The sequence below is a fragment of the Carassius carassius genome, chromosome 42 (genome assembly GCF_963082965.1).
Source record: "Carassius carassius chromosome 42, fCarCar2.1, whole genome shotgun sequence".
Taxonomy (NCBI): domain Eukaryota; kingdom Metazoa; phylum Chordata; class Actinopteri; order Cypriniformes; family Cyprinidae; genus Carassius; species Carassius carassius.
Window position 1 is genome coordinate 9631151 of NC_081796.1, and position 18961 is coordinate 9650111.

Below are 18961 nucleotides of genomic sequence, written 5' to 3' on the forward strand. Positions count from 1 at the left end.
CCAAGGACAGTCCCTACCTGAATGGTCACTTCTTTCATTGATTCATTTTGCAAAGGCACTAGTAACTGACTGTTTTCCATTGCTTCACTTGCCACTATTACGGTTTGTACTAAGTCACAGAAGATGCATCTATCATCAGTACTGTTTTCTCAGGAGGCTCTGTCATTTCCACCGTACATTTTGCACACCACTCACCTCTGGGCGAGAGACTTAGGGGTTCTGGACCTGGCCACTTTACACATCCAATCGCATCATCCAGATCAAAAGGTATAATAGGGGTCGTACAAGTTGGAATATTCTTCTCTAAGGTAGGCTCAATTTTAATTTCCAAGGTACATGCAATAACTGTCCCTGTTGACTCTTTACATAATTGGGCCAAACGGGTGAATAGACTGGCGTTGGTGCCTATGATCACAGCAATCTGGTCAGGGCTTGTAGGATCAGGACAAATCAGTGCCAGAACTGAAAGACTTTCTGAGCCACCCGTAGTTTTCTCTAGGAATTCAATGTTCACTACTACATACCCTATATATGGATAACTGGAGTCACTTAAACCCCATACCGCCAACCCAGACACAGGATGGATTGGAACCTCAGATAGATATTTTCTGTACCACTTCTCAAAAATTATGGTCACTTGAGACCCACTGTCCAATCAAGCAGAGCATGGTTGTCCATTTACACGCAGCTGTACAGTAGAGGGGGGTCCAATCAGTCCTTCTGGAATTTGCTTTCCACTAAGTGAACTAACAGCACTCTTTTTCGCTGAACAGGAGGTATTACTCTTCTCCGTTTCTGAGGGCATTTCTTTTTGTCCCCAATTTCATTTTTCTGTTTGACCGAATCAATTTTTGGATTACTTTATCCTTATCCTGAGGATTTTGACATCGTGGGGCAATATGCCCTTCCTCTCCACAGTTGTAGCAAAAATACTCTTCGAGGTCATTGCACTGCTTTCTTGGACTTACCAGTGGTTTCTTTGGCCTTCAGAGTGAGAGCTAAAACCCCATCTTGGTGACAGTTTTTCCCTGTGACTTTCCATTGTAGGCTCTTCACTTGCATCTTAAGGAAAGCAATTTCTCCCTGTTGAATGTCACTGGCATTTGTTTTAAGACTGGAGGTGGATTTATGGTCTACCACCGGCTGCGACTGAGTTACCATAGTAGAAAACTGGGACTTTAATTCTTTAATCTCAGCTTTCAGAGTTTGAATCTCTTTATGCTTACCATCCGTTTCCACACTTGATACTGATTTTTTGTACCCTTGTGGTCAATTTAGAACGAGAAGCTTCATATTCTTCTTCAGCCCGGATTTCGCTTAACAGCTCAAGAAAATTAGGAGGTTTTGTCTTTCTCTCTCGAAGTCTCAAATGAAGCAACATTATGTCAGCACCAACAGCACCTCTCAGCAATTGCTCAACACGTACTCGATCTCGGATGTCAGCCAGTATGCCACCCCTCTGAACCACTTTGGTTAGGGCACGTTCCAGTCTCCTTAAAAAATCGGACAATTTTTCTCCTGCTTGCTGCTGCAACAAATGGAAAGCGAAATACAAGTCATCACCTGACTCGGCAGATCCAAATGCTCGCTCGAGGGCATCCAAGTACTCCTCTGGAGTGACATCAGTGTCAGAATCATGCACAGCTTTGACGATTTCTAATGCTGGGCCTCTTAAACTCTCAATGATCCTCCTTTTCTTTTCTTTGATGGGACACTCGCTTTCTTCCACCATCAAACATGCTTGTTCCATCCAGTGCTCAAACTGTTTCTCACTTGCAGGAGAAGGTATTATTCCAGAGAACATCCTCAACCGTCTATAACCTCCTATTTCACTTGAACTCTTTCCAGTCTTTTCTAACAGATCTCCAACAGCGCGGATAATAGCATCAGGCGAGGAGTTTTCGGACGCAGAGGATGAAAACATGGCCTTAATATCCTCAACTTTTCTCCCTTCATTCTGAAGTAGGATGTGCACTTTTCTGGCAAAGTCCTCAGAACTGGTATCAGCTCCACTTGAGGTGACAATTTTCCACGGTTCTGCTCCAGAAACCGGCAAGACTTCAGGGGGTACTAGTTTTGGATCAATTTTCTCTTTACTCTCACAGAGAACAAGGAAACACTTGAGCTTATCTCTGAACATCCTACCTCTTACTCGTACGCGGCCCAGACACTTGATTGTCTGCATTGTCCCTTCAATCTGTGCTACATCCAAATCTTCAGGTACAATAACCATTAACGCATGATCTTCATCCAATGATTCTCCCCTGCACCAGCCCCTAAGCTCTTCTGTATACTGCTGCATTTTCAGTTTTTTTTTCTTTTTTTTCACTGATAAAGCTAAATAATATCAGATAAACTATAAGGTCCCAGTGGTGCCTCCATTTTTATGTAGCGCCCTCCTCCCCCGATTTAAGTGGGAGGGGCCCTGGGCTAGTTTATTGTTAGATTAAGTAGCCTTTGAATATTATTAACTTTATTTCAATAAACCCTTATGTCAATATTGGGTTGCTTATTAACGGACTAAAATAACCACAAAATTTTATAAGTAAAATAGTATCTTTAGTAGTAGTTTACTCAAATAAAATTCAAATAGCAATTGGAAATAAAATAAAAGTGAAACTTTCAAAGTTTTACAATAAAAGGTTCTTTCCACCTTCAAACTCAATAATCCACAAATACAACAATGTATGAATATTCTCTATGGAGGAGAATATATCACTCTGGTGATTTATAAAACAGATAAAATGAACAGAAAATACACAAAATATTCCAAATATCACCAAGGAAAATATTATTGTGTTGATTACTATTCAAGTTCACCAACTCTTTGTTGCCTCAACACAACGGTTACTATTCACATAAACATCCCACAAAAGTAATCAAAAACAACCGGGTGTCATTGCTCAAATTTGCCAAACCAAATAAAATAAATACCCTGTTGCAGGCCTGATGCGGTGCTGGGGATCGTTGAAGCACAAAACGGATTGCCACTTCACTCAATGAGCAAAAAAAAAACACAGCTGTCTTACCAATTGTTGGTTCGAGCCGGCTTTCATGACGGACTTTCAGCAAGAGAGATCACGGTCCAAAGAACTGACGGCAGATCAATCAAGTCGTCCAACGTTGCCAGAGGAACCACTGAGAATCCCTGGTATCTCAGGGTGCTATCTGGGATGTCTTCTATGGATATGGTAAGAGAAACGATGCACGGTAGTTTTCCACAAACGTGACCTCACTAATCTCTCACGTGCGACCAGTGCTGTTTCTTAAGAATCGCGTGCCACTCAGTCATGTAGTCAAAGGGGAAATTGCTATCCCCTCACGTTCAAACAACATTACCAACTTTAGATCAGTTCTCTTATGGTCAACCGTCATAGAATGGTATTTTTAACAAGCTAGCGCTCCGACATGTTCTCTCTTCCAGTTCTAGCCGTCACCTCTCCTTTCCGGATGACGTCTTTTCTCTCCTCCCGCCCCCGTCATCGTTTAACCAATCCCCGCTCTTAACAATGGTAATCTTCCTTTTCCATCACAATAATATTATATGAGGAAACCAATACACATACAATACATATTAATAAATATTAGAAAATAATATAAAGGAAATATTACTAAATCAAATGAATAAACTTCAACCGGGCTTCACACATTTTTGTTCTCTTAAACTCATTCTTCCCTAACTTTCAATCTTCCTGCAACTTGTGTGAATGTGTGAGTGCGTGCGTTCATGTGTTAGATTGGTTTATATGTCTTAGATTTGTCTAATAAAGCCTTATTCATATTGAAAAGAGAAGTATCTTGTGTTTTGTGCTTACAAGTTAATGTCTTAAACTGCCAAACTTGTTACTGTGCTAATTGATAGTGTTTTCACTATACTTTGGATATTAATATCCAGCGCAGATTTGATGTTAAACGGCTCATTCAGTGAATCACAGGGTGTCTCAGTGATCAGCAGTGAAACAGTGATTCTGTTCAAATTCCCTTTAAAATCTTAAATGATTCCCTTTGAGCTAAATTGACCTGTTTCCCTTACATTATTATGGTGGGGAATGTGGGCAGTTTAATCTAAATTGTGAGCATAAACCAAGTTGTTTAATATTTTCTTTTGTTGCGGATGAAAGATCAGAAGCTGAGTCGAGACGTGTGTGTGTGTTAGATCTGTGACGTAAGCAGCGCGCACCCGCTTAAATGAATGAACGTTGAGGAGACCGTAACTTGAGTCCACCTCTCCATTGTTAACAGCAGTAAGTGAACTTAACCCTCCGGAGTCGATTAACGGGTATACGCGTTATGAGTCATTTTCTCCTGATAACCCCCAAAAGAACTGAAATTACACTTTCAGTTTTAATTGTACAGATAAGAGCAATACATCAGTCCAATCTGTAAAGGGTCTACTTTTTTGTATACAGACATAATAACAACAAAACTTTGTGCACTTATAAAATAAAGATAACAAACAAGGTGTGCTGTCTGCAGCCTTTGTATGCGCTGATCTTAATTTACAAACACGTCATTAAAATAAAACTGTAACTCAGTGAATATTCAACGAAAAGACATGGGAGATATATCTATAGAAAGCTTGACATGTCTGCTTTTAGACTAAACAAGTGCCACCGAAAACAAATATTCTGTGATAAAGTAATCCATATGAAAACAACGCGATGTCCGTTTTTCACGTCTCTCTTCATTATCTTCTAATGAGACCATGCCCCCACGCTGAACGCGCTATTCAGATTCAAACTGAAGCGCGTGGCTTGAATACGCCCACACAGAAGAAAAAGCAACGAGACTGTTCTTCAAGTTTTTTTATTTTACTGTTTGCTTCGCGATGAGAGGAATAAGACATAATTCACCCCAAAAAGATGTGATGTGGTTGAGGATTTGAGAAATGGATTTCCTCAGAAAAAAAGAATGAAGCACTTTATTCAGCAGCGATCATAAACATGAGTAAGTCTTTTTATTTATTTATATACTTGTACTGTAAACATATTTTAACCATGTGTAAACAAAAATATAACCTAATAAGTTGCAATTAAGGTGCATAGAATGTGAAAATGCATTTCAAATATAAATGTAAGTATTTATTATTACCCATTGTACTCATAATTAAATAAATTTCATAATCTAAAAGTTCAGTTTAGAAGTATCGTATTGATATCAATATCGAAAATAAAATATGTAGTATCGCCCATCCCTACCAATGCTGCATTTTGCGTCAGCCCCTGAAAACTGAGATAATTTATTTAGCAGAAATCAGCTAAAGCTAACAAATCATCCACAATCCCACTCCAAACACGTTCAGATTCCCCTGACATTTTATGTCACTTGAATCAGTCTTTATACTCCCGCTGTAATGACGTAAAGCTCTTCTCACTGTCCAGTGATAATGCATGTTACATTTACAAGCGAGAGAGGGGTTGACTCTTCAAATCAAGGCAAAAGTTGATTGGTTGCGCCCACGTGTGTACTGTCCAATGGCATTTTTTAACTCAATTGACAAATGGATAAAGAAAAGCATTTGGCAAAAGGACAAAGAATAGCGATTGACAAATAGAGAGAAAAAAACAATTGCCAAATGCATTTTTTAAAAAAGCAATGAAAAAAGCTACAAAAAAATGTTTTAAATGTATTGTTTGATTATTTTATTAAACATCATTTAAAAACACCAATTAAATAAACTTCTTTAAATATGTCTATTAAATTGTCTAATTAAAAAGTGATTTATTAATATACATTTTTATGTTTGAATTCTTAAATCAATAAATATAATAATATAATAAATTATTTCTTAATTTTATTTATAAGTGGCACTCCATACACATGTGCAGTAATCATGCTCTAATCAGCATCTTGATATGCCACACCTGTGAGGTCTTGGCAAAGGAGGAGTGCTCACTATCACAGATTTAGACAGATTTGTGAACAATATTTAAGATAAATAGGCCTTTTGTGTACATAGAAAAAGTCTTAAATCTTTGAGTTCGGCTCATGAAAAATGGGGTCAAAAACAAAAGTGTTGTGTTTATAATTTTGTTCAGTGTATGTGAATAATTATTCAGCAGCTTATATACTTGTAGTCTTTCTATGACTTTTCATTCAAGTCATTAGCATCATTGTCTGTGATCGAATGTCATTAATTGTCAATGGCTGAAACATTACATTTACAATAGATAAGATTCTGAGGTGCAATATAATCTAGGATGTTCGAGCATAATAAGAAAGTCTAAAGAGGTTTGTCAGTCTCCAGATACAGTTCAGAAAAAAAACATCCTGAAAATATATAGTTAAGATGTGAGACCAATGTGTCAGAGTTGGTAGAGTGAGATATCATGTATGTCAGCCACAGGCAAACCATGTGTTAATATTAAAACAATGGAAAAAACTGAATGCCTGAAACTGAAACTATTTTATTAAAAGTGACCAAGGAGCACCAAAGGTTTAAATAAATGTTGAACATTTGTCTCACGTGTGGGAAGTGGATTCCTAGATTAATAGTATCACAAGTTATTTAAATTCATTAGTTTTATCAGGTGCCATCCAAATTGTATTCATTTTTATTTACTTATTTATTTTTTGTGGGTTATATGTTATTCTCAACCTGACAAATCACAGCAAAACAAAAGGACAGACAAATTAGATTTTTCTTTGTAATGCACCAATACCATTTTTATGGCTGTGTGGCTGCAGAAATATATAGATAGAAATGCTAATTAATCAATGCATTTATTCAGCCGCCGGCCAACAAAGAAACTCAAAAACTTTTTCTTTTTTTTCTGGGATAGGCTCCAACATCTCAGCAGTCCTACAAGCAATTGATGGGTTAATGTTCCACAGTGGATGAAGGAGTATTTGTATTCCTGAGGCTGCTCTGTATATCACTTCTGGCATGACAACAGCATCCAAAAGTAGGACAATAAGAGATGTGTGAATGGGAATTCAAATATCCACATTATAAAAGTGATTTTCATGGGTTAAGTAAATGGCAGCGTAATTCATTGTAATTTATTTTGTGGCAGATGAATTGACAGTTCATGACCTATACATAACTTCTCTTTGCAGGTTCCTCAAAGAATGCTGATGGCCCTCTGATAGAAATTATATTAATTATATGGCTATTTTTTGACCTGGTGCAGACTGACTCTGTCTTCTGACAAAATGCATTAACCATCTACAATACATGATTAAGTTTCTGTTGCACATGAATATGTTCTATGAATATATAATACATATTGATTCTACACATACTAAGACCAGATTGTGTGTTGTAAACGGAATTAAGCAAACAAAGAAAGTATAATGCACACATCCAAAAACTTTAGGCAGGTGCTCGATCACATAGAGACCTTTACTGTAAATAAACACAAATTGGCACACTGCCACTACTGCTCTCAATAACAAAGTTTTAATTTTTGAGAGCAGTAGTGGCAGTGTGCCGTTTTTTGTTTACTGACACTGAATTAAAGCAACAAGGAGATAATGGCATGGTTCCAAATTACTTGGTATTATTTGCAATGGCACAATTAATAACACCAGCATACAAAGGTATTAAAAGTGCAAACCTCTTTCCCCAAATAGGCTGTCCACTATAGAATTCAACAGTTTGTCAATCTTTTCAAAATGTTTCTGAAAAACAAGAGCAGAAAAACAAAAGTGAGGTTTTTTACTTGAAGAGTCAAATTACAAAGTATGCTTTCTTCAAGAAAAATGATACCATGTGAATGCAGACAGATCAATAAACATTACACAACCACAAGCCACCTGCTCAGAAACGAGTATGATGGTACAATGGTACTAGATTTTGTGTACTGGCATGAGTTATGCATGTAGTCTATGCAGATTTTAAAAATCAGCTGAACAAATAAAACATTGTAAATTTGATAATGGAAAGCTTGTTTTTATTAGGTCAAATTCTTTAACCCAAATGCCTAAGCACAAGTTTTTTTCCCTCCAATAAACAAATATGATTTTGAATGCATTCTCTCATGGTGCTTTCCCACGGCTCACTTGACAAAGTTTGCGTTTCCTCTGAAGTTTAGTATCGCTTTAGAGTGGGTGGGATTATTCACATGTCATTATAGTTGCTGCCTCTACTGCCATGACTCCTAAAAAAAACCTTTTTCATTCCACGTCGCCCCATCAAGCTCTCGCTGGATCTGCTTCTCCGCTATCAATGAGAGGAAGGTCTGTACTTCCAGAACAGACAACAAAACATTTTGGATGTTAAAAAAAGGTGCACTCGTTTAAAACGGTTGCATTTGATCCTCCGCTGGCTGTGCTAATTTAAATCTACTGGTACTTTTGTGTTTGTGTCGCAAGTTCAGTGATGCAGGTAGTGACGATGAGGTGTCAAGTAACGAAGTTCAAATACTTTGTTATGTTACTTAAGTAGAAATTATGGGTGTCTATACTTTACTTGAGTAATTATTTTTCAGCCAACTTTTTACTTCTACTCCTTACATTTCCACGCAAGTATCTGTTTTTTTTTTTACTCCTTACATTTTAAAAATAGGTCCGTTACTGCTATTTCATTTCATTTCATTTTCTTTTTTTTTTTTTTAAATAAAAAACCTATCCAGATAAATCGCGCCATCCGGATGAAGTGAATTGGATTGTGGTTGGATGAGAAGTATAACCATTCCGACACCGTATTGGTTTGTACATGATCCATCACACCTGCACATGAGTCAGTCCCCTTAAATTTCATATGAAACCGGCGTCAGACCGGTCTCATCTCCGTCTTTCAGTGCGCTCTTCAATCCTCGGACCGAGAGCGGAGCAGCGCGAGTGTACTTAAACAGAAACAGAGGACACAAAGTGTGTGTTTATCGATAGATTGTTAGAATATCTGTATCTGTGTAGTTCTTTGTCATAAATACAGTTTACAAAAGGTCACGAGGGAGCAGTCGGTTTCCCATCTACTGTAAAGTTTTCGCTGTTCACCGCTCATCAAACCACTATTTCCTCCAGCGACAATCTAGCCTTAACACTAACATATGAACGCATTCTTAAATTGTACTTATTTAAATATACTTAATTTAATCATACATATTTTATACATACACTACTGTGCAAAAGTCTTAGTCACGTTAGTATTTTCACCAAAAAGAATGGTGTTCAGCCAGTTATTTATATATTTTGCTGAAGTGTCAGTAGAAAATATCAGTTTACATTTCCAATCATTCATTTTACCGTTGTCAGACTGCTGGTGCATTCAATATCGCACTAGATTATTATTAAAATTAATGGCAAACTGATATTTTCTTCTTATACACAACAGCAAAAGATATAAATAATTGGCTTAAAACCCTTTTTTAAATGGGCATATATGCGGCTGAAACAGATAGCCTAGTCCATCCCAAATTTTTCAACATGAACATTTTAATATAACATTATAGTCACTATGGCCTATGGCCTTTAGGAAAATGTTTTTTTGAGAAGGTGGGGTAGTGCACAATAGGCCCCTTTGGCGCGGCCTAAGCTTTTGTTCTTAATGGAATTTTTTTTCCCTTACATTACTTTTACTTTTATATTTTAAGTAGTTTTGAAACCAGTACTTTTACACCTTTACTTGAGTAAAAAGCTTGAGTTTATACTTCAACTTCTACAAAATTCTTTTTAAACCCTAGTATCTATACTTCTACTTGAGTAATGAATGTGAATACTTTTGACACCAGTGCGATTCTCTCACTTAGGGCAATACAGAATCAGCGTCAGAAAACAGGCAGTTTTGAAAATACAGTCAAAGTCAAAGTCAAAGTCAAAGTCACCTTTATTTATATAGCGCTTTAAACAAAATACATTGCGTCAAAGCAACTGAACAACATTCATTAGGAAAACAGTGTCAATAATGAAAAAATGATAGTTAAAGGCAGTTCATCATTGAATTCAGTTATGTCATCTCTGTTCAATTAAATAGTGTCTGTGCATTTATTTGCAATCAAGTCAACGATATCGCTGTAGATGAAGTGTCCCCAACTAAGCAAGCCAGAGGCGACAGCGGCAAGGAACCGAAACTCCATCGGTGATGGAGAAAAAAAACCTTGGGAGAAACCAGGCTCAGTTGGGGGGCCAGTTCTCCTCTGACCAGACGAAACCAGTAGTTCAATTCCAGGCTGCAGCAAAGTCAGATTGTGCAGAAGAATCATCTGTTTCCTGTGGCCTTGTCCTGGTGCTCCTTTGAGACAAGGTCTTTACAGGGGATCTGTATCTGAGGCTCTAATTGTCCTGGTCTCCGCTGTCTTTAAGGGATGTAGAGGTCCTTTCTAGGTGCTGATCCAGCATCTGGTCTGGATACGTACTGGATCCGGGTGACTGCAGTGACCCTCTGATCTGGACACAGACTGGATCTGGTGGCCACGGTGACCTCGGAACAAGAGAGAAACAGACAAATATTAGCGTAGATGCCATTCTTCTAATGATGTAGCAAGTACAAAGGGTGTTATGGGAAGTGTTTCCGGTTCCGGTTTACCTAATTAATGCAGCCTAAAAATCCTTTAACGGATTTGGATAATAAAAGCATATTAGTATGTTATGTGTATGCCAGGTTAAAGAGATGGGTCTTTAATCTAGATTTAAACTGCAAGAGTGTGTCTGCCTCCCGAACAATGTTAGGTAGGTTATTCCAGAGTTTAGGCGCCAAATAGGAAAAGGATCTGCCGCCCGCAGTTGATTTTGATATTCTAGGTATTATCAAATTACCTGAGTTTTGAGAACGTAGCGGACGTAGAGGATTATAATGTAAAAGGAGCTCATTCAAATACTGAGTGCTAAACCATTCAGGGCTTTATAGGTAATAAGCAATATTTTAAAATCTATACGATGCTTGATAGGGAGCCAGTGCAGTGTTGACAGGACCGGGCTTATATGGTCATACTTCCTGGTTCTAGTAAGAACTCTTGCTGCTGCATTTTGGACTAGCTGTAGTTTGTTTACTAAGCGTGCAGAACAACCACCCAATAAAGCATTACAATAATCTAACCTTGAGGTCATAAAAGCATGGATTAACATTTCTGCATTTGACATTGAGAGCATAGGCCGTAATTTAGATATATTTTTGAGATGGAAAAATGCAGTTTTACAAATGCTAGAAATGTGGCTTTCTAAGGAAAGATTGCGATCAAATAGCACACCTAGGTTCCTAACTGATGATGAAGAATTGACAGAGCAACCATCAAGTCTTAGACAGTGTTCTAGGTTATTACGAGTTTTTAGGTCCTATAATTAACACCTCTGTTTTTTCAGAATTAAGCAGTAAGAAATTACTCGTCATCCAGTTTTTTATATCGACTCTGCAATCCATTAGTTTTTCAAATTGGTGTGTTTCACCGGGCTGCGAAGAAATATAGAGTTGAGTATCATCAGCATAACAGTGAAAGCTAACACCATGTTTCCTGATGATATCTCCCAAGTGTAACATATAAAGCTTGAAGAGTAGCGGCCCTAGTACTGAGCCTTGAGGTACTCCATACTGCACTTGTCAGTCAATCAGTCCAATCGACAGCCAAAACAAAGGGAAAATTCCATAATCTAATTCCATAAAATAATGACCCCAACACTGAGAATTATTATGAAAATTCCATAATCGAATTCCATAATTGAATTCCATAAAATTCCATAATCATACAATTCCATAATAAGGTAACACATGTTAGGTAAAAACTGTTAGCCTGAATGCACTGTAAGTGGATAAAACATACGGCATAATGAGGTACTCGTAGTGCCCGATAGGGGTGAGAAAGGCTGTCTTCCACTCACTCCCTTCACGGATCTGGATCAGGTTGTATACACTTCTTAAGTCCAATTTAGTAAAATATTTTGCCTCTCTGGGCTGCTCAAGGGCTGCTGGAACCAGAGGGAGTGGGTAGCGGAACTTGAATGTTATCTTATTCAAACCTCTGTAGTCGATACAGGGACAAGGTTCACTGTCCTTTTTCTCTATAAAGAAGAAACATGTAGCGGCTGGAAACATTGAAGGGCGAATAAATCCATTGTTTAATGCTTCTTCGATTTAACTCTCCATAGCTTGGGTTTCGTTATGGGTTAGTGGGTACACTTTAATTTTGGGTGGCATGGCATTAGAAAGGGTATCAATAGCAAAATCCCAGGGATGGTGAGTTGGTAATTGGGTGGCCTTCACTTTGCTAAATACCTCAACATAGTCATTGTAACAGTCTGGGACTTTAGTGGTTTGTTCGGTGACATGGCTTTTGGCACTGGTAAACAGGCACACAGTGCATACAATGGGTTAAGTAGACCATGATGCCAGGAAATAACTGGGTCATGAACTGATAGCCAAGGAAAGCCTAGGATGATTTCATTTCTTGGAGAGTCAATTACATAAAACTTGGACTTGAAGTTGAATGGGATGAGTTTGTTCCATTATGATGTCTTCAATGGGTGAATTATCAACTGCTCGGATTCTAGTCTTTGTAGGTTTAAGGCAGCTCCACAGTCAATCAGCGCTGTTAACAAAATTGAGTTCTCATCAGAAGCAATTTGAACAGGAATGGTGAGTGTTTTAAATGGCAAGAGAAAGAACTGATCAATATTTACCCGGGGTGTGGAACTGGAAAGCGTCTTATGTGGGTATGTCAACCTATGGTGTCTGGCCTCTCCACAATAGAAACACAAGTTGTGCTATCGTCGTAGAACTCTCTCCTCCTCCGAGATCCTTGAGAGACCCAGTTGCATAGGTTCCTGATTGGTAACCAGGGGAAGTGAGTGTGACTGGGAAAATGTTGATGTGCTTGACAATGACTCATGAGCAGCTTTCTTAGGAGCATATAAGTTATCAATCCTTATGGCTAAATTCACGAACTCAAAAAGTTGAAGTCTCACCCTTGCAGGCCAGTTCTGCTTGAAGTTCCTTAGTTAGGCTTCGCTGGAAAACTGCTTTCACCAAGACATCATTCCATCCACTCTGTGCTGCCAGCGTTCTGAACTCTACTGCGTAGTCAGCTGCTGATCTATTTCCTTTGGACATAAGAGGTAGTTGCATCGAAATATCTCAGCCCCCAGCAGGATATTCAAAAATATCATGTAGCTGTTGTTTAAATTATTCATAAAGGTACGAATTAGTAAATCCGGCTCCCAAACAGCAGCAGCCCAGATAATTCCCATAAGGAGTGTCATCAAAAGTACATTTCTGGTTATCAGAAGCAAACTTGTCTTTCTGGTGATCAAAATAAATCTCTACTTGTCGGATAAGTAATACCTCTACATTTATCCGCTGAACCATCTAATTTATCAGTCATGGCAAGGTTTACTGTTTGTGGCATGGGTGGAGGAAGTGAACGAATATAATGTGTCAAATATTTGTTGGTGGACTGCAGGCTTTCGAGTTGTTTTTGGTAGCCCTTGAGTACCTCCCTTTGATAGGTGAATGCCGTTTGCAGCTCCATAACTTCCGCTGGATTCGTAGAAGGTGAAGTATTCTGTATCGAGGAGGCTAAAGCCGAGTGAGAATCCATGTGCAGAAGTTTATTTGAAGGGCAATCCAGAATCAGCGTCAGAAAACAGCCAGCTGTCAAAACACAGTCAATCAGTCCAACTGGCAGCCAAAACAAAGGGAAAATCCAATGATCATAAGTAGAAGCAAACAGGCAAGAAGTCATGCACAATATCAACAGAAAATGATAATAGAATGCTCTGTAAGGCAGTGAGACTGGCAATACTTTTAAGAGAATGTTTTAGACAAGCCATGCAAGCCATGAGGCAGCAGAGGGTGCGAGAACTGTCCACGTGTAATTCCACTCTAGCATATCAAAATGCTTTTTTCTGCATCAAATGAAAAAACTGCACATGTGCTCTGATGAGAGTCTGCAAAATCAGGTATATGAAAGAGTTGATGCATATTTTTAGACATGTGGCGCCCCTTTATAAAACCAGTTTTATCCTCTTCAATCAAACCATTAATTACCTTCTCCATGCGAAAGGCAAGAGCTTTACCGTAAACCATTACAAAACTGTAAAAAGTAATGGGGATAAGGATGACTTGGCTGATGACAATTTCTTATTGCAGGGTGTTGGTGAACTGGACTATGTGGGGGACGTGAGAATAGGGAACACACACCACTAGCTGTGAAGGAAAGTACAGAGATTTGATCACACTTACTAATGGTGATAGGTTGCAGAAGGTAATGCTAGAGAACACAAAATATACAAAGATCCTCACCTTCTGCCAAGACTGATAGGTGGGTATCCTGGTTGTCAGTATAGCCCTTGTGGTGGCGCACTGCCCATTGAAGATGGTGGTGTGTAGTGTTCCCAGAACCTCTCTCTTGCCTGGAACAAAAAATCCACCAATGGATCTTGGACGGCTCACCAGACCACAGGAACAGTGGAGGTTGGAACCCAAGGAATTGGAATGAAGAAACCTGTAGTTGGTTGTAAGAAATACAGTCGTGGCCAAAAGTTTTGAGAATTACATAAATATTGGAAATTGGAAAAGTTGCTGCTTAAGTTTTTATAATAGCAATTTGCATATACTCCAGAATGTTAGGAAGAGTGATCAGATGAATTGCATAGTCCTTCTTTGCCATGAAAATTAACTAAATCCCAAAAAACCTTTCCACTGCATTTCATTGCTGTCATTAAAGGACCTGCTGAGATCATTTCAGTAATCTTGTTAACTCAGGTGAGAATGTTGACGAGCACAAGGCTGGAGATCATTATGTCAGGCTGATTGGGTTAGAATGGCAGACTTGACATGTTAAAACGAGGGTGATGCTTGAAATCATTGTTCTTCCATTGTTAACCATGGTGACCTGCAAAGAAACGCGTGCAGCCATCATTGCGTTGCATAAAAATGGCTTCACAGGCAATTGTGGCTACTAAGATTGCACCTAAATCAACAATTTATAGGATCATCAAGAACTTCAAGGAAAGAGGTTAAATTCTTGTAAAGAATGCTTCAGGGCGTCCAAGAAAGTCCAGCAAGCGCCAGGATCGTCTCCTAAAGAGGATTCAGCTGCGGGATCGGAGTGCCACCAGTGTAGAGCTTGCTCAGGAATGGCAGCAGGCAGGTGTGAGCGCATCTGCACGCACAGTGAGGCGAAGACTTTTGGAAGATGGCCTGGTGTCAAGAAGGGCAGCAAAGAAGCCACTTCTCTCCAAAAAAAACATCAGGGACAGATTGATCTTCTGCAGAAAGTATAGTGAGTGGACTGCTGAGGACTGGGGCAAAGTCATATTCTCCGATGAAGCCCCATTCGGATTGTTTGGGGCATCTGGAAAAAGGCTTGTCCAGAGAAGAAAAGGTGAGCCCTACCATCAGTCCTGTGTCATGCCAACAGTAAAGCATCCTGACACCATTCATGTGTGGGGTTGCTTCTCATCCAAGGGAGTGGGCTCACTCACAATTCTGCCCAAAAACACAGCCATGAATAAAGAATGGTACCAAAACACCCTCCACCAGCAACTTCTTCCAACAATCCAACAACAGTTTGGTGAAGAACAATGCATTTTCCAGCACGATGGAGCACCGTGCCATAAGGCAAAAGTGAACTAAGTGGCTCGGGGACCAGAATGTTGAAATTTTGGGTCCATGGCCTGGAAACTCCCCAGATCTTAATCCCATTGAGAACTTGTGGTCAATCCTCAAGAGGCGGGTGGACAAACAAAAACCCACTAATTCTGACAAACTCCAAGAAGTGATTATGAAAGAATGGGTTGCTATCAGTCAGGATTTGGCCCAGAAGTTGATTGAGAGCATGCCCAGTCGAATTGCAGAGGTCCTGAAAAAGAAGGGCCAACACTGCAAATACTGACTCTTTGCATAAATGTCATGTAATTGTCCATAAAAGCCTTTGAAAAGTATGAAGTGCTTGTAATTATATTTCAGTACATCACAGAAACAACTGAAACAAAGATCTAAAAGCAGTTTAGCAGCAAACTTTTTGAAAACTAATATTTATGTAATTCTCAAAACTTTTGGCCACGACTGTAGTTCCTGGCATATTTGCCGGAAAAAAATTAAAAAATTAAAAGCTGATTTCTGGGATTTTGTGTTCGGTTTGCCCATTGCATTGAGGGTTGTAGCTGGAAATCAGACTCAGACTCAAACCAGGGAAATAAACAGAGGTCTGCAGTGCAACACAATATCCTGTATATGGAATCCAGAGTTTGGGAAAAAGAAAAAAAGAAAGTGACGTGACATTCAGCCAAGTATGGTGACCCATACTCAGAATTCGTGCTCTGCTTTTAACCCATCCAAAGTGCACACACACAGAGCAGTGATTACACACACACTGTGAACACACACCCGGAGCAGTGGGCAGCCATTTATGCTGCGGCGCCCGGGGAGCAGTTGGGGGTTCAGTGCCTTGCTCAAGGGCACCAAGTCGTGGTAATGCAGGTGGAGAGAGAACTGTACATGCACTCCCCCACCCACAATTCCTGCCGGCCCAAGGCTCGAACTCACAACCTTTCGATTGGGAGTCCGACTCTCTAACCATTAGGCCACGACTTCCCTAAAACATGGTTAAACGTAAGCTAAGTGTTTTTTAGTGCAGTAGGAAGACCTTTGAGGGAAATCTGTCCACAATGGCTGTCCATGAGCCATCTGAGGTAGGCAGGTCGGTGATGAAGTCCACTCCTATGTGTGACCATGGTCGACGAGGAATAGACAGTGGTAGCAATTTGCCAGCTGGTAGATGTTGAGGAACCAAACCAAAAATATTAAAAGAGTTTTCCGTATAAAACCTCATGACCAGCAGATCAAAAAACTGATTTTCTCTCCAATATGGTGGGAATAATTTTTGAGTAGTATAAATGAAATGAAATGTGGAGTATAAAGGTTAACTGTAACAAGATGATTGACAGTTTATAGTGGCAAGATGCACATATACACTAAAGTAGGGGTGCCAAAACTCAGTCCTGGAGGGCCGATGTCCAGCAGAGTTTAGCTCCAACCTGCCTTAACACACCTGCCTGAAGGTTTCTAGTATGCCTAGCAAAAGCTTGATTAACTGGTCCAGGTGTGTCTAATTAGAGCCCGAGCACTGCAGTGCGAGGACCCTATTGGAATTGCTCCGTTTCTTCTTCTTCTTCTCCGGAATGAATCGCATTTTTGAGAGCCTAAACATGCTCCAAAACTCATGAAACTTTGCACACACATCCGGACTGGCGAAAATTTACATCTGATATAGGTTTCAGAAGTGGGTGTGGCAAAATGGCTCAATAGCGCCACCTGTTATATTTCAACCAAGTGCGCCTCGAGCTACGTTTCACGTACATACACGAAAATCGGTACACACTTGTAGCACACCATTATCTAAAAAAACGTCTCTTGGTACAAAATCCAAAACCCAACAGGAAGTAAGTTATTTTGAATTTCCTGTATGATTTTTGTGCAGTTTTTGCCATTTCCATGCCTCGTACTTTGACGAACTCCTCCTACAGTTTTAATCGGATTGTCTTCAAACATAGTGAGGGTCATCATAAGACCTTTAAATGTTTAAATGTTAAATTGCGAAGGTTTTGAGTTTTCGTCAAGGGGTGTGTCCCAGGTGGCCTGACAAAGTTTGATGTTTCGCCATGAAACAGGAAGTTGCTGTAACTCAGGCAAGCAATGTCACATCTCCCCCAAACTTCACACGTATGATAGGTGTTCTGTCCTGAACAAACACTCATGACCAAATTCAGTTATAGTCATAGCGCCACCTGCTGGTAACAGGAAGTTACATGGTTAACACTCTTATGGACTCCTGGGAACATATTAAAAAGTTTCAACAAGTGTTAAATAAGCTGGCATCATGCTAGATACATACTAATACATGCTAGCAACACTTAGCTAAGTGCTAAAGCATGCTACTAATGCAGTGAAAAAGGAAGTTGCTGTAACTCAGGCAAGGAATGTCCGATCTTCCCCAAACTTCACAAGTGTGATAGGTGTTTTGTTCCGAAAAAATACCCATGACCAAATTCAATTATAGTAATAGCACCACCTGCTGGTAACAGGAAGTGACAAGGTTAACACTGTTATGGACTCCTAGGAACAAATTTAAAAGTGTCAAAAAGTGTTAAATAGGCTGGCAACATGCTAGAAACATAATAAAACTTGCTAGCAATGCTTAGCTAAGTGCTAAAGCATGCAACTATTGCATTGAATAAGGAAGTTGCTGTAACTCAGTCTAGCAACGTCCGATCTGCCCCAAACTTCACACGTTTGACAAGCCTCCTGCACTGAACACATCAACATGCCCGTATTCAGTTATAGTGCCATCTGAACAGGAAGTGTCATGTGTAACACTGTTATGGACTCCTAGCAACATATTAAAAAGTGCCAGCAAGTGATAAATACACTGGCAACATGCTAGAAACATACTAAATCATGTTAGCAAAACACTTAGCTAAATGCTAAAGCACCATATTACTGCAGTTAATCAGGAAGTTACTGTAATTCAGGCATACAGTGTCCAATCTGCCCCAAATTGAACAAGTTTGATGAGTGTCCTTTCCTGATCACATCAACATGCCCATGTTCGATTATAGTCATAGCGCCCCCTGTTGGCAACAGGAAGTGTCATGTTTAACACTTTTATGCACTATTTGCAACACAGTAAAATATGCCATTGTGTGCTAATTATGCTAGAAATGTTTTCAAACATTCTGTCAACAGTTACTATGTGCTAAAGGATGCTATTAAAACTATGAAACAGGAAGTTGTTGTAACGCATGCATACAATTCCCAGTCTGACCCAAACTTCACATGTTTTATAAGAGTTCTGGCCTGAACACAACTAAAGGCCAATATTCAATTATAAGTTTAGTGCTGCCTGCTGGCAAAAGGAAATGACTTATTTTATACTAACTTAAACATGATATGTCTGATCATCCTGAAACTTTGCATGTTTGGTAAGAGTCCTGGCCTGAAGACATTTACATGCAGATATTCAGTTATAATCATAGCGCCACCTTTTGGCAGCAGGAAATGTGGCACAAATATTTACTATTTTATAAG

General features: G+C 39.3%; 1 protein-coding gene across 1 annotated transcript in view; it reads right to left on the reverse strand.

Annotated features, from left to right (window-relative positions):
- Nucleotides 1-18961, reverse strand: part of LOC132124159 (elongation of very long chain fatty acids protein 2-like) — a 165180-nt gene that overhangs the window by 131314 nt on the left and 14905 nt on the right. The window contains exon 2 of the mRNA XM_059535024.1: nucleotides 7560-7623. Within this exon, the coding sequence (XP_059391007.1) occupies nucleotides 7560-7623 (64 nt within the window). The remainder of the gene's footprint in view (nucleotides 1-7559; nucleotides 7624-18961) is intronic.